Source organism: Phaethon lepturus, unplaced genomic scaffold, assembly GCF_000687285.1.
Source record: "Phaethon lepturus isolate BGI_N335 unplaced genomic scaffold, ASM68728v1 scaffold8213, whole genome shotgun sequence".
Lineage (NCBI taxonomy): Eukaryota > Metazoa > Chordata > Aves > Phaethontiformes > Phaethontidae > Phaethon > Phaethon lepturus.
In genome coordinates, this window is record NW_010529654.1 from 1 (window position 1) to 17287 (window position 17287).

The 17287-nt window shown below is 35.3% G+C and overlaps 1 protein-coding gene across 1 annotated transcript in view; it reads right to left on the reverse strand.

Moving 5' to 3' along the window:
• Positions 1–6323: 6323 nt before the first annotated feature.
• LRRIQ1 (leucine-rich repeats and IQ motif containing 1) overlaps positions 6324–17287 on the reverse strand; it is a gene marked incomplete at its 3' end in the record, with an annotated part of 28382 nt that continues 17418 nt past the window's right edge. Inside the window, exons 11-14 of the mRNA XM_010284011.1 lie at positions 17100–17227; positions 10979–11052; positions 10595–10688; positions 6324–6500 (exon numbers count right to left, since the gene is read on the reverse strand). Of these exons, the coding sequence (XP_010282313.1) occupies positions 6324–6500; positions 10595–10688; positions 10979–11052; positions 17100–17227 (473 nt within the window). The remainder of the gene's footprint in view (positions 6501–10594; positions 10689–10978; positions 11053–17099; positions 17228–17287) is intronic.

A 17287-nucleotide genomic window follows, 5' to 3' on the forward strand; every position in this document is an offset into this window, starting at 1 on the left:
AAAGAAAGAAAGAAAGAAAGAAAAAATCATTCCCACCTTTTTTTTTTTCCCTTTGTTTTATTTAGTTTTTGTTTGTTTGTTTGTTTGAGGATTAAAATATTGCAGAAAATCCCCAAATGTTTTACATACTGGGCAAAATAAACTTCTGTGTGAAAAATATATCCTGAGTATACTTGTTCATTCTCAGAAAATAGAAACAAGGCAAAAAAGCCCCACCATAACAGTGAACAGTGTAGGATACTTGTGCATCCTCTCCTTTGACAGGTGCAGGGGCATCTCGAGCAGCCATTTCACCCTTCCAGTGGCTATGAATATGGCAAGCAGAAATGGAAGGGTGAGGTTGAAAGCAATTGAAAATTCAGGCAGGGACTAACTGTGTGGTCACCAGGTATCATCTGTTACTTTTTTTTCACAGAAGCTGCTTTTGGGCAGCTTTTCCAAGCAGTGTTTGCAAAATACAGCCTTGTTGCTGTGGGCATGCACCTTATCTCTCAGCTGACACATCCCCTGGCAATCCACAACCACATTCTGATTTTGTAGGGTTTTTAGGCTTCCCTCTGTGTATCACTGGCTTTTCTTTTAGACACTCAGATCAGCCTAAGTTTCAAGAAACTGCAACGGAAGCTGTAGTGACATCTCAAAGAATTATGAGCAATGAAATTGCTTGGTGACTGTATTTGGGGTTCTCCTGCAAAGGTGAAGCTCCAAAGCACAGACCTACAAAGTATTAAGATGGGACCTGAGTGCTAGGTGTTGTTCAGCTTGGCGATTCCCTTAGGTGAACAGGGATTTCAGACAGCTCTGGACTAAAAAAGAACTATTCAGTAGGCTTGGGGTAAAGCTATCCTATCAATGCACTGCAGCAGTCTCAAAAGGACTGCATTCTTGATACCAGACACGTGCTCCTGAAGACCGCTTACTTAAACCACAGAAAGGAAGCTGCTTGAGAATGGAGAATATACAGGATTGATTTACTTCATTAACGGAAAAAAACCACATATGAGGAAAAAGAGAAGACAAAGTGAGAAATATGACAATATTAAAACTTTTGATATCACAATATTTCCTTTCCATTTAATGTAAATTGGTTGTTTCAGGCCTTTCACACTTTTTTTGGCATTATAGGTCAAGGGGTCTGGTCACACTAACTCTTCTGGAATTGCTTCTTGGTTAAAATACAAAGTTTTAAAAAACCAAAGTTTTAAGCATAAATTAGCATCTAGACAAAACAAGTAATGGGATTATCCTGATGGAAGCACCAGTATCCATACTGCCTGGCTGCTTAGTATGAAATGAAGTGTATATGAATATGGCAGTCTTGCTACAGCAAATTTTTATGGCTTCCAGCTTTGACCAGCACATTCCCTCATGTTCAATGGCTACCTACAGCTTTACTTTGATCTTAACAAGTGAAAGTAATTTATGCTGTATGTAAATTTTAGCATAGCCACAAAGGATGCACTGCTTTTGCAGTGGGAGAAAGAGATAATAAGCCAGAAGAGGAAGGGATGGGTCTTTTATAGCAATGTACAAACGTGCTAGAGTAGTGGCCCTGACAAAAGACCAAGATATTCCTTTCACAAACAAATCCTAAGAGGAGAAAGCTACCTGTAGTTTTCTTACCAAAAAGATACCTCAGTTTGTGCTAGGATTTTCCAGGGACTTTGAGGAAAGGCAAAAGCATTAGAATCACATTTTAACCTATTTGGAAATTCAAGTCAGGCATTTATTAATGACTGCTACAACTGCAGTCCTAACATCAATCCACCAAGAGTATCCATCACTGGCTTCTTGGTAAATTTTGACCAAATCCTGCTCAGTTTCACATGCAGTGTTTGCGGAGGGAAGAGTAGAGGTGGAGAGGAGCACAACCCCACTGACACCACCTAGGAAGTGTAAGGACTCATGCACAGGTTGACTTAACAGTTATGGAAAAGGACAAGTTATTCATCCTTAAGGCCATTTCAGTGGAGCTTACACCAGCCAAAATGTTGCACTTAGGAAGTTTAAGGTGGCAGTGGAAGGTCGCTTACAGAGCTGACACATTTTGTATAGCATTTCCAACTGCATCTGCAATCACTGCGAGGTTTTTCAAAGAGCATCATTTTTTCAGACTGAGACAGTAAAAACAATATGGAAAAGGCAGCACAGTAAACCTCTGAGGCAAAAGGGACAGTGGACAAACAAGCCAGTTCTAATCAGCAATGGCAGTTTTCTCCTGGCCATTGCAGCTAAATCATAAAAAATATCCAACCCCTTTGTGTGCTAGTTAAAATTTTCCTTCATGTTATGTTTTTCCCTTTGCGACTCTACTGTGATTTTCATAATTCTGACACATGGAATATTCAAATAGTATACTCCAATTTTAATTGAGCTTTTGTTTGCTATAGTGTGGTAAAACCTAATTTGTCTTTGGGGAAATTTCTATAATCATAATTACTGATGTTCAACTGCAAGTTACAAAAGTCCCTTACAAACACATGAAAGAGGTCACTGTTTAGATATTCTCTCCTGCAGTACCATTTATGAAATTCCTGTCATCTTCACTATATTATACATACACTACTGATAAAGTTCAAGCTCCACCAGCCAGGCATCTGCATATCTGATGACTGAAAGCAAATTACTGCAGCCAAGGTGTCGTATTATTTATTATATGATTACTCACTACAAGATGTCTAAAGCTTATGTGACAGAAAGCATTTATTAGAATTGAGAAATTTACTTTAAAAATATATTTCATTCTTAAGCATGGCAAGAAGAGTGAAGTTTCAGGCAGAAACAGCACAGCCAATTTAACTGGGCAGCAGTGGTGTATGAAACATGGATTAGGGAAGCAAGCAGTGATTACTGTTGGCAGCTTACACACTTGAGGTCGCACCTACAGGGGCTCATAACTTAGCAAGATGTGAAACAGACAGAAGTTTGCTCTATTGTTGGCCTGTTCGTTAGCAACGTCACATTAATTCAGTCAAAGTATTGCAGTATGCACATAGAATAGCTATGCTGTTAAGGCTTGTATACAAAGAAGTTGTTTAGAGTTCCTTTCAACGTTTTTCTAATCATCCAAAAAGTGTACATTTAGTCAAAATAAAACATAGAGGGCTTTTACACACAAGAAATTCATTTTAAGACTAAATTTGATACAAGGTGCTTCAACCATGTCAAAGTTATCAATTTAAAAGATTGTGAATGAATTCTCAAAACCTTCAAAAACCCACAACCCTCCCTCCCCGCCATGCTCAAGTCATACATTCAGGAAAGAAGAGACCTTTACGTAATTTCTTCTTCCTGCTATTGTTCTTCTCAAACATCTGTAAGCTCTTTCAAACAAAGCTTAGAATCATAGAAAAATTCTCAGTTGAAGGAACCTCAGGAGGTCTCTAGTTCAACCTGCTACTTCAAAGCTGGGTTAGCTCAGAGATCAGAATAGGTTGCTCAGAGGTTTATCCAGTCAGGTCTTGAAAGCCCCCAAGAGCAGAGATTGCACAGCCTCTCTGGGCAACCTGTTGCAATTCATCAGCATCCTAACAGGAAGAAGTTTTTTCCTTATGCCCAGTTGTACTGGGTCTGGTTGGGATGGAGCTAATTCTCATTACAGCTGCCTGTATGATGCTGTGTGACTGAAACTGTATTGATAAAACACTAATGTTTTGCTGAACAGTGCTTGTAAAGAGTCAAGGCCTTTCCCATGGACTCAGCAAGTAGGCTGGGAATGGGCAGGAGGCTGGGAAGGGACACAGCTGAGACAGCTGACCTGAACTGACCAAAACTATATCCTATGCCATATAACATCATCCTCAGCAATAAATCCTGGAGGCGAGTCATTGCGAGGTAGTCACTGCTCAGAGAATGGTTGGACATCAGTCTGCTGGTGGGAGGTGGTGATTGATTGCTTTGCATCACTTAGTTGCTTCCCCCCGCCTTCTTGCCCTCGTTCCTTCACTTATCAAACTGTCTCTATCTAGTTCTATGGGTTTTTCTTGTTTCTGATCTTCTGATTCTCTCTCCCATCCTGCTGTGGGGGGGAGTAGTGAGCAGGCAGCTGGTGGGTGCTTACTTACTGGCTGAGATCAACCCACCACACAAGTCTGAGCCTCTCTTCTTTCAGTTTAGGTCCTCGTTGCTCATCTTCCTGTCATGCACCACTGCAAACAGGCTTGTCTCTGTCTTCCTGAGCATGTGCTTGAACACCCTGACCATCTTAGGGGCCATGCACCAAACTTTTTCCAGTTTATCAATGTCTTTTATGTATTGGTGACCCAAAATATGGGGCACGTTATTCTAGATTTGAGCTAATAAGGGCTGAAGTAGAAGGAAATAATAACTTCTCTCAACCTACTCGCTATGATCCTGTAGATACAGCGCAGGATGTTCTTAACTTTTACCAGGGCACACTGCTGGCTCACATTCAGTTTCTTATCTACCTAGGTCCTTTTTAGCAGAGATTTCTCAGTCGATCACAGTCTGTGTTGTTGCAAGGGGTCACTCCTTCCAAGGCAAAAAACATTGCACTTGTCCTTCCTGATTTCACAATTGGCCTTTCTCCCCAGCTTGCCTAGGTCCTTCTGAGTGGTAGCCCTGCCCTCAGGCACATATACAGTTTCCTCCAAATTGTTGTCATCTGCAAGCATGTGTGCACTCCATCTCTTGCTCCAGGTCTTTGATAAAGATGCTAGAAGGACAAGTCAGGCTCCAGAAAGTAGGATGAGCCTATAACTATTAATAGCTAATGGATGGTCTGAGTCTGGCTACCCAACAAATTTCTTTCCTGTCTAGCTGTCCATTCATGCAGACCATGGTTAAATAAACCATTAAATTTTGTGAATATCATCTTTCCCTCCCATTTTTTACCTTCTTGAAGAAATGTATGTGAAAGTTCGGTCCTTAGATTCTACTACAGCTCTCTCACAAGTAATATCCTAATTACAGATAGGTATTTTCTTCTGCAAAGGATACTGATGAAACAGGTCCTAAATCTTAGACATAAGAAAATTTCCTCTACCATAAAGGAGGAGGAGTACTTTTTTTGCCTCTCTTTTTCCTTTTAAGAAAAAGAAAGGGAAGAACACTATTTCAAAATGGTAAATATATTAGGAAATAGCTTCCCACCTGCAAACCAGAAGCCAAAAATCACAGAAGTGGAGAAGACATATCTTGAGGGTTTAATGGAGAAACATATCAGTTCAAGGAGCTACCTAGACATTACATCTGTCATAGAAAACCGCACTATATAATTTCTCCCAAAATATTTTCAATCTAATTCTTAATAGAAACCTCTTTTCAAATAAATCTGTTTTGTGACCTATGAAGACTTTATTGCAGCTTAGCAACAGCCAATAATACATCAATGTAATAAACTGTTAGGTAGTAACAAGACACCATGGATATACAGGCTTACATGTAAATGCTAAACTGCTAGAATTTGAAAAAAATGTGGGTACTTTTCCTGAACCAACGAAGTACACAAGAAGTTCAAACTAAAGCATTGTCAAATGTCACATGCTTCACCTGTTCTGCAATAATGTTCAGTACCTGTCAGGATCAAGGAAACAATCTTTCCAAACATCAGCAGACAGATTGGATACTAAAAGGACTACAAGGATATTGTGAACCTGCTAGGAAATGAAAAGGAACTAAGAAAGAAGACAACATGCAATATTACCAACTGTGAAAACATGAGAAGTTTGGGGTATTTAGATATTGCAAAGTGATGAAAAGATAGCAGGTATAAATGATAAATTACCACTTGCAACATCTAAGCTGAAGTCACTGGACAACTAACCATGGTAATAATGATAAAGGTAGTAAATATGACAAAATCAAAGATGTGTAAACAGAGTCATCTGATCCATGACTTAAAGAGAAAAGAGGTCGAATCTTCTGCAATCATTTAGAAAGTGAATAATACAGACATGGAAAACAAATGCAGGAAAAAAATAAAGCATATTGCACGAGTAGTCAAACCAGGTTTGATTAAACTAAAGCTGGAAATCAAGTTAATATGATTATTAACTTTCAGGATTTAAGCCATTATTCCTGCACATCACTGTACTATGTTGTGTGTATGAATTCATTCAGTTACTACTAACCAAAAATTTTGAACCACTTGTTTTCCCAAACTTAAACAAACAAAAGTCAAGGCCCACATATTTTAATATCTGTCTGAAATACTCTTTGCACTGAAGTAAATGATTCTAATCTCTTTCTTAACATAATTTCCAGGCAAAAAGCTAAGTAAAATTCCTAAGACATCAAGAACTACAGTAACAATACATAAAAACATATTTCTGAATGCACTTTATATTCACATAAATACATACCCCAGTTCAGCAGCCTTTTTTTTCAGAAGAACATTTTCTTCAATTTGAACTTGACAGAGCTCCAGGAAAGTTCTTGATTCTGATCCTTTGATTCTTTCAGTTGTGGGTAAAGTATGATAATTTAAGATTTCACCATCAAGAAACTGTAAACTAGGAAGGACCTTACACAAGGAAGGCCTTAGAAAAGGAAAAGTCATAATTAGTTTTATGAAAAAATCCTGATGCTAAAACTCCCGTTTTATTGATACAGTCATATAACAAGACAGAACATGATGATAGTTCCCCACGTATTTGTATATACTTGTCCTTCATATGTTAACATATTAGCTAAAACTTTATCCTTAATAAACCACAGAACTTAGAAAGATTTCTTAATAATTTGTTGGTATAAAGACCACTGCAAAAATACTGACCCCAGGGAGGTCAATGGCAATATTCTCAATTCACTAGAGAGAGCATATTACCTACTTAAACAAAAACAGGAAAAAAATTAACACACTGATGCATAGGCACCTGCAATGCATTTCGTTAATAGGCAACACAGCAAACTAAGTCATAGGCTTAAGATATAGCACTGATTTTGACACATTGAAAAGTTTAGATTCAAAAACTGCACAGAATACTAAACATTGCCAGTCATACTCCCTTTACAATTTACATATACCACATAAAGCAATAAGGTATCCAGTATGACTGACAGGAGAAAAATCCACTTTTGAAATACTGGATTTGGGTCAGTGAAAGGGATGACAGTAGAGATGACATCTCCTTGCTATGAAAAAGGCAGCTGGGGGCACTGATGTAAGAAAAAATACGTATGAGAAACTTATCTACTGATTTATAATAAATAGTATCATCAGTACTCTCTCTTTTAGGTTATTGTGAAATATAATCTAGTACTGCAACCTTCTTTCACATATTTCTTATACCAGACCAAATTTATTGGAACTTGCAAGACTGCAAAACTATTTAAATCGATACATCAAGACTCAATATTTTCATTAAGTTAGTGTTAAGTAACGCTTAAGAACTCTTAATACTTATTGTAGGCTGTAAGTCCCCTCACTATTAAAAAAGATAATACTGTTTTCAAAATTTTAGAAATCCCTGCCTATTCCCTGTGAAGGTAAAGGGCTATTACTCAGCTCAGACAACACACACTAAGTTTAAAACCAGAGAAAGTTTCTATGACTGAGTTACAATATGTCAAAATGTAGCTCAATAGAATAGAATATTAGTTTTTTGCAAATAGAAAACTTTCTTTCTCCACTGCCCATTAATGTAAGAATAACACTGTCTGAAATACATTTGGAATAAAACAATGGGTTTAGATAGACACTCCCCGAACACATAGAGAGAAATTACCAAGCTGATGTTGAATAGTGATACATCAAAAAAGCACCATATCAAAGTTGATTGATGCTGGAAGTATTGTGTCTTAGAGCTATGGGATCTCAACACTAGTTTTTCCAGCTGGGTTTCTCCTGGTGAAGGGCTGAGTCAATATTTCATTTAGTGAAAACTTCCTGGTGAATATTCTGTCACTTAAGAGGCTCTATTAATCATTACAGCATTGAAACACATTCCCTTAGGAGTGCTCAGACTGATCCCAGGGTTTAATTTTTAAAAAGCAATTTCTTACTACTTCATTTTTGTTGGTGTTATCGCTGGCTGGACATGAAAGTACAAAAACCGATTGGGAAATTTTACAACTAATTCCTTTGTTGGTATCAAGGGGTTATGTAAAGTTCACTGGAACATATTGCCTGAAGTTACGGTCAATGCTGTATTCAACAAATCCATATTTTATAGTATTCCATACTTTAAATCCTTTAGACAAATGAATCTCTTGTCTAATCATAAAAGCTCTATTGGGTCAAGCAATCTAAAGTGTCAGTTCTTATATTTAAATTGGAATTGAGAAAGCTTTTCCCCTCCAGGTTACAAGTGAAGTAACAGTTAGTTCTGTAAAATAGTGGGAATTAAAACAGTGCAAATGGGTATTTAAAATATTGTCACAGTCACTGAATTTTATTCACAAAATTACCTGCAGGAACCATGGGAACAAATAAGTCTGTTCATTAAAAAACAAACCAACCAACCAAGAATGTATTTGTACAGCTATCTTTTAAACTACTCAAACATTTCCAATTAAAAGTTTCAAGTATTCTTTTTTTCCACTGGAATACTAATCAGAAATGTGTACAAAAACCTTCTACTGGAAGATACACATGTAGGGGTGTTTTTGTTTTTGGTTTTTTCTCTTAATACAACAGTTTTTTCTCTTAATACAACACATACTACAAAAGACACATACCCCAAACTTTGCTGTTGTTCTATTAGGCAATCTAATATAGCAAATGTGAACACAATTGATCTAAACACATTGTTGTGTAACGTTGCAGTGTAAAGCCTCACCTTTAACAGACTTGAAACTATAGAAGGAACAAGTTTGGTCATTCTTCAAAATTGCAAATCTTAAAAAAAAAAAATCATACTTTTCTAATAAAAAAATCTCAGTCACTTTTACATCCAAAATGAAAGTCCAACTGTTATGTCTCATTTCATTTCCTCAGACATTTTATTATGTCAACACTTTCCTACATAAATACTTGATTTCCTTAGCTGAAAGAATTGGTAATGATTTAAAATCTTACTGATTAAATGCTTCTTTGTACATTTAATGGAATTATGGTAAGAGTTCACTAAAAGACACTCTTCCCATTTCAACACATGTATTCTAGAGCATCACCTAAAAACCTAAAATTGCATTTTCAATTTGTCATTCTGCTCTTGAAGGCATGTAGACTAGAAAGTATTAATTCTAAGGAAAACGAAAGAACACTTCACATTAAATTAACAGCACTACTATGCTGTTGCTGAGTAATTCGCTCAGATAGCTTTACGTCTTGATGGCATTGGCCCACGTATGCGGTTTTAGACCACAGAATTCTCAAGAAACCAGGAGACTTCTCAAATACAAAAAACTATACAAAAAACCTATCCATGTACAATTTTATTCATATGGCTTACAAATACAATCCTATCACAACTACTCATTTCAGGGATTCTGGTGACTGCATCTCATTTCATGTCAAGTTTCCTTTCTACCTTATCCAGTTTTTATATATACACATACAATTATATCTAGGACCAGCTGTTCAATTTTTTTTCAGATTATTATTTCAGTATTATACAACACTGAACAGCATTATTTTTACATCTGTGTCTCTTTCATAATCATAAGAGTAACTAATTTCTGGTGTAAAGATAAGAATTCTCAGAACAAGAAAAAAGTCTAAGCCTCAACTACTAAGAAAAAATCAATCTTTTTTTCTGACTTTTTCTTCTATATTTTTTTCCTTAAAAGATGCTAAGCCAAGGATTCCTTGATACATTTATTATAGACACCACCCTTTCTCTAGCTATATGCAGTGTCAACCTGTCACAGCAGCAAGACCATTAAGCACTGAATGGATGAAGTGATGGAAGGGAGTAAATAAGAAAAAAAATAAAAGACAGCAAAGCAGAAAGAGAAACAGTCTAAGCAGCTATGTGATAGACAGTCAGAAACTGATGGTTCTGAGAAGGACAAGTAATAGTGTGAGAACATTAATAATCAGAGCAAAAATAATGATTTTAAACAGTGCAGATCAAACAGACAGAGAAAAAGTTTGCGTGGATGGTCATGTCTTTGTACAAAAGTTTTAATGAAATGTAAAATAGGGTAATAAAGGTCAGACAAAAGCTCATTCAGAAAGTTAGAGTTACCAAAAGTAGTAAACTTGCCAGTAAAGAGAACAACCAGAATTCATGCTGAAAAAGAAGATATTGTGACCAATGGACAAAGAAGCACAAGGAAGGCCTCTATCACCTTTTTAATTTCTGCATTTGCCTAAAGAAATTGTCATAAAGAAAAGTACTCACTTAGGATAAGAGTTAAACAGCACAGCAAGACCACTGTCAAATTTTACCACAAACTGCTTCTTATTAAGGTTTCAAGTGCTAGGTCAAACATCAAGATTTTTGTTTAAACAAAACTACAAACTGTAATTCTTAACAAATAAAATTCAATTATATGATCTTTATTTTCTATTTTCATACAATCCTCCTAATTTGTGGCAGTGTTCATACTTACCTCATTTCTATTATTTAACTAATGCACACACACCAAGTTTTTGGCTAATTTTGATTGATAAACAAGATCTATATACACCCAGTTTTTGGCTGATTTTGATTTTTTGATTTAGCAAATAGATTTATTTTCTTACCTCCAATTCCTTTCTTGGAGAAGAGGATTTCCACTGAGTGACAACTCCTTTAGCCTGTAACAGCCACTTAACCATGTAATAACACCTTTAAGGTCTGTATTGTAGTAAGAAAGAAAGTTAAATATAAATTTGAATGCAGAACCATATTATTTCTCATAAAATCTTACGTGAAACTAAAATATACAAAAATAATGGAGTACCATAAGCAGTTCTGCTACCTATACAGTATAGTTATAATTAATATCTATCAAATCCATGTTTGGAAAATATGTATTCTCTCTACATGTCTCATAAATAAATGGGAACAATCAAATTCAAATAAGTTTATAATTTAATTAAGAAGTTCTTGTTTGGATGGGGTTTTATGGTTTTTATACAACTCACCTGACAAGCAGTTATTTTTGATATCCAGCTTTTCCAAAGACACAAAGGAGTTTAAAGGCACAAGCTCAGTCAGTCTAAGAATGAAACAGGAGAGGTATTTTCTTCAATTAAGTAAAACAACAGTTCATAAACAAAGGCATCAGAATCTTTTAAAGTTAAGACAATTTACTTATTTACATAAAAAAATACTCATTTAGCTATCCAAGGTCCTAGAATTAATTACTTACATTTTAACTTGAAAGCATTTCTTAGCCTTCTCAGTATCTCAGCTTTTAATATTTACTCTTTAATGTTTTATTTTATCTGATAAATAATTCATTCTATTTTTTGCATTTAGTGCTGAGGATCTGAAGTCTTGTAAAATTTACACAACTCAATTGGCTTCTCTTTAGGCACTGTAACTAGACTGAAACTAACAGAAGGCCCTGATGCTGGAGAAGAAATAAGATCTGCTTTTCCTCTTTCCTCTTCCTTCATTTCTCATTGCTCAAACTTCTTGCCAGTTTGTTTCTCTTCTCCACTCAGCACATTACCTCCTAGATCCTAAAACTAACATAAGTGTTGTCACAGTTGTATTTCTTAACAGGTCAAGGCTGCACTACCCTGTAATATATTTTTAGTGCTTCCTCTGTCTTACTACTTCTGTAAGACAGGGTCAAAGAGGTGTCTATTACACAGACAGTTATGGAATTGCTCTTCTTGCATATCAGCGCATTTCTTGTGCAATAAAGCAGCAAAGCAGTAGTAAAGCCATGACAAAGTTCTTATCTGTAGCATTGAAGAGTAAATGTAAGGAAACTGCACTGACATGCATCTATACAAAGGATTTTTGGACTGTAAGATGTGTATTATCACTACAATTAAAACAGTAGCATCCAGTGTTATTCAAGTTTCTTTACTTAGAAACTTGCATTGGTGCAACTAAGAATGAATGTTGAATGGTTCAGTCAGCTGCCAGGCTATTTCCAAATATTACCTTTCAGATTAAAAAGTTTATTTTATGTTAAATATGAAAGAAGGAGGAAAAACCAAGATGCAAAAAATACCAGTCTTCAACCAAAACTAGAATGTTTATGTGTAAGCATATACTAAATCAACTATGCCTTTTTAAAAAAAAAATACATGTTTAGGTAACTTGTTTCATCCCTGTAAGGGCAAGGCCTAAGCATAATGAGAGAATGGTAACACCAATGGCAATGTGTGTGGTCACTTGTGACTTCTAATTTTCATGGAAAGCAGTATTGTCTGAGGGTTACAGTGCCTTTGAAAGCTATGATCAGAATTTTTATGGTCAGAAACATGACCATGAAAAAAACCAAAACCCACTCACTCCACAAACTTACAACTGGTCAGAGCCAGAAATGCTTATTTGTTCCTGAAATGCGTGACTGTGTTGTGTTTCCAGCACAAGCATTACAACTGAAAGACAGAGATGGATTTAGCTCTGGTACACAAATTCTGGACCACATGTTGGTTGTAGATTCTTTAATCTTTTTGAAAATTTGACCACATGCACAATATTAAAAAAAAAAAAATTCTACGTTCAGTTGACGTAGAAATATTTCTATATGACAACATAACATTTTAATAGTAAATTCAGAGAAAGAGATATAAAGCCATTTGAGTATGTGTCACTATACTTCCATTTCTTTTTCAAACCATATTGTAAAGTTGTCCTGGTTCTAGTCCTATTTAGTTCTATTACCTCCCTGCCATTTTTCCATGGAATCAAATAAATATTAAGAAGTATTAACTCTAAAAAGCATTATGTCTTACATGTAGTTCTGTACATAGTACTACAAATATCAGCATTTTACATTCTCATGCCCAGTCACCAGTACATAAATATATTTAATATTTGTAAAAAATATCATCATAGATATTAGTGGCTAACAGTATGGCTGCAAAGACTGAAAAGCCATGATTCAGATTATAGATTCACATATTCAGAAACATCCAGGAAAATAAACATACTTTGCACAAGGGGCAGAAGATAAATGCAGCACCTTTTAATTATAGTGAGTGAATTCTCTGAATCTTTATCAGTATATGCTGCGGTGAAGTAGAAATTGTCTGCTGGACTATCCCTGCCTGCTGTTGGCATTATGAGAGTTAAAATGTTTCCTCGTCATTCTATAGCTTTCCCTTTTCTGACATTCTTTGTTAATTTTTTTCCTAAGAAAATTCAAACCAGAAAGACAAAGGACATTACTGAAAACTTAATACTACTTGACCTTGTCACATTAGCCCTGGGCATAAGAGAGATATAAATTACAAAGAAGACACAAAAGTAAAAGATATTCACAAAAAAGCAAGCTATAGCTTCCTCTTTCTGCTCCCATTTAAGGCTGTAGCAGGACAGGACACAGATAGACACAGAAACTCTATGTCAGAAAACAAGATTTAAGAGACTAGTATAGTTGCAAGTATGCAGAGAAAATAAAGATTGTTTTTCTGAACACTAATAGCAGTTACTGCTCAAGATGGTCCAAATCTTGCACATCTGCTTTTCCCCAGAAAAATTATCATTGATGTTAACAAGAGGTTAGCAGGAAGGGGAGCAAAATAATTAGAAATAAATTTATATTAATCTAGATCATTAGGTAAAGCCCATATTTCTTTTTCATTCTTTAAAAATGAAAATATTTTAGTTTGCAATATTCACCATATTTACAGGTAGTAATCAAATATAATGTAGAAAATCTGTCAGTTAGCCACTTGTTTCTTGAATGCTTTAGTAGGCAGTACTTCAGCTGTGTTGCCCATGGTGGCACATACTTAAGAGATAGACTTATCACTAGTAAAGAGTTGCTGAGAGTGATCAAAAAAATCTAAACTATTAAGGATGGGATGGGGAAAACCACTATACATAAATATAGCTTTTTCATGGCTGACATTTCAACATCCAATGACATTTAGATTTATCATGACGACTCTGGAAAAATGGTCAAATTCTCAAAACATGATGGCTTTCAATGACAGTGAGTTCAACTCTTACATCTGAGAAATTAGCTTAAAAACATACATACCATATTAAGCAGCGAGAACAATATGTACTAAGAGAGAATTGAGCTGACTTTTTAGCATTTCTATTACAAGCCGTTTAGGAACAGTATGCAACTAGTTGCATCTGGTTATCTCAATGAAAAACAAGAGACAGCAAAAAAAGAACTTTGCCATATTAAAACAGAAATTTTAAGAGGGATAGATTTTTCTGTTTGAAGTTGGGGGCGGAGGGAAAAGGCTACCTGAACAGCAAATTGATTTACTGTCTCAATGTAAAACTTGTAAAAGAAAAAGACATTAACAAGTAAACTACATAATTAAGTGGGATTACATGTAAATATAAATACCACATGAACTTTTAACACATTAAATATCTATTCATTTCAGTCCCAGGGGCAAGGTTTGTGTCTCCTACAACTAAATCTTTATCCATACCAGAAGAAAATAGAAAAGACAGGACGTCTTTTAGATGTGTGCCTTTTTTAAACTAACTTAACAGTTCCTATAAAATAGAGCACAGATCTTCACAGTCCCAATTCTGCAGTAACCAAGTCAAGAGGTTATTCATCATTGGCTTTGGTCAACTGTACATTGACCAGGTATATGCTTTATATGTGGAAGCCATAATAAAACACTTAATAAAAGCAGTAGTGGTGAAATAGCTGCCATTTTTATAGTTGAAGGAGTTAATCACTATAATTCCTTGTTGCTAGATTGTAGGTTTAAAATAATTTTATGGAGTTTTATCTTTGGCAATTTCCAGTTTATGATACAGACAAACCATCTCAGGAATAAAAAAAATCCTGTAAATTAGTGTAAGAATTTTCTTCTCATAGTACTTCACTTTTAGAAAGAATACAGATTCACAGCATTACCATTATATGGGCTTCCTGCAATCAGTAAAAAGGAAATGGCACTCAGTGCACACTTGAAAAAAAGTCACAAAACTGCACTAGCTGTAGGATAAAAGTAAAGAAACAGCTTTTCTTTCAACAGCTTACTCCATTACATTCACTGTTTCCATAGAACATCGAGTTACTTATGCTGTAGCACACACATATGGAGCTGCTTATAAGTGTACATAAAGTGAGTGTAACAGAGCAGGCTACTGAAATGCCAGGAATTTTGAGGCTTTTAATTTATAATTTAAGGGTATCTTGTCCTGATTGTCACGAAGATTTGAGAAAGCTATAGATACTTACAAGAAAAGAAAGGGAATTGTTTAGGTAGGAGGTGTGTGTTTATTTTCAGCACATCCCGTTTGCAGATGCAAAAATATGTGCTTTCTCCCAGTCCAGCAGAAGAAACTCAGTGGACCAAACACTGCATCTCAGCTTGGCCACTGGAAAACCAGAACAAGCACTACAATGGACATGAAAAACTGTAACATCATGGGATAGGCGAGTGACATAAAAGACACATTTACATGGTCAGTCAGCACATCCAGCACAACCTGGATCCAGAGGCTGCATTCAAGCTATGCCTGAGACCATGATTTTAAGTTTGTCCTCTCCCTACCAGGCACATGAGGTCTTCAAGCAGTTTTGTAAACTTTTTATTACACACAGCATAGCTACATCCTAATGTTAACAAAAAAACAAACTGAAGGAAGAGGAGGAAACTACAAGAAGATAGAGCCACATTACTGCGTTTTCCACAAAAAGCTGAACAAGACAAGAAAAGCAAAGAACATGAATTAAATCAATATGTGTGACTCAAGAATCTAATACTTAAATAATGCTTTTTTTAAATCACAGGCAGGAAGCACTTTCTCCAAAATCCAGAAGAATTAACACAAGAACAAAAACTCCTAAAAGCCCAGCAACTCAAAGATTAGATTCTGTCAATATAGCTAGATTTTATATTTACATCCAAGAATTTATATGCCTATTACTTCATTAGAGATGATATGAAACAATCTGGAAAGTTATACAAAAATTTAGGTTGTATATGCTCAAATAATATTAGTTTTCCTTGAAGGACGTTCTTTATAATAACAGGACTCTTACAGATCTTTTCTCCCACAGGTTCCCAGCTACAGTTGACTCTGCTGAACTAAATGCCACATAGGATGGGATTCATCTGTTCAAATGTAGACACCTATATATAAGCTGGTCAGTTTGACTCTCTTAATAGTCAGTGAAGATGAACAAGCACTTGTAGTGTGTGATTAGTCTCAAAGCAAACGGCTAAAAATGGCAGATGAATCACACTCTAAAAGCATCCCCTCTTCACTACCATGAGAGCAAATTGATTAGTTCAGAGTGTATGTTTTGCATATTGTGTGTAAGAGAGTATATTCTATTTGTTTAGCTGAGAACAACCTTGCTCAGAGTGAAATGGTCACAGTGTAGAAAAATAATTTATTTATACTAATTTAAAATTCATTTTACTACTAACACACTGTAGATTATAATAATTGTTCCTTATTTTTTAGCAGAATTTAAATTGAGAAGAAGAAAGTGGGGAAATAAAAATTTTGACTCCTGACTATCTGGTCATTTTAACTCTACAGATGTACAGACTATCTCAGAAAATGAACAGAAAGCTAATTACAGTGTACGTGAGTGTATAATCTAGTTTTATGCTGCTTGTCTTGATCATTCTTTTTTATTTTATACCTTTCCAAGTCAGACATACGAGTGAAAAATTTAAGCAAATATGCTTGTTTTGGAGGGCATTAACATATGTATGTAAAATGAAAACCAACATTCTCATTTGTCCTTTTTAACTGCAGTAGTTGCACTTAACATAGCCTTCAAAGTCTGTTTTGAATAAGATAGCTGTGAAATATGAAGTTTGACAGACATACTCTAGAAACAATTGCTAAAGAAAGGAAAGAAAAGAAACACCATGGTTTTAATAATGCCACAACGCTCAAAAATTGTCATATAACATCCAATAGAAAAGAATTACTTTTCATACTTAATGCTCTTTCAAATTTTCTTAGCTAGAGCTAGACAATGTCATTCTCTGAAAATATGTGGTTGACAAGTAATATCTCTGAAAGATAGTGATATTTTAACCATATTGAGAACTATACTTTTTAGATAAGTGTTATGTTAGTAAATTCCTCTATATCAGTTTTGTAAGTGGAAGAATGTTTCTTGCTTACCTATTTTGAGACAGCAAAAGAATCTGCAATAGAGGCAGCCAATACAAAGAAAGCATTCTCACAGCAGAAATGCTATTGTCATCCAAATGTAGTTCTCTTAGGAGAACATGATTTTCTAGTCTTGGAAGCTAAACAGAAAAGAGGTGGTTATTTAAAATTAATATAAATTAGGGAAACAATAATGGAAT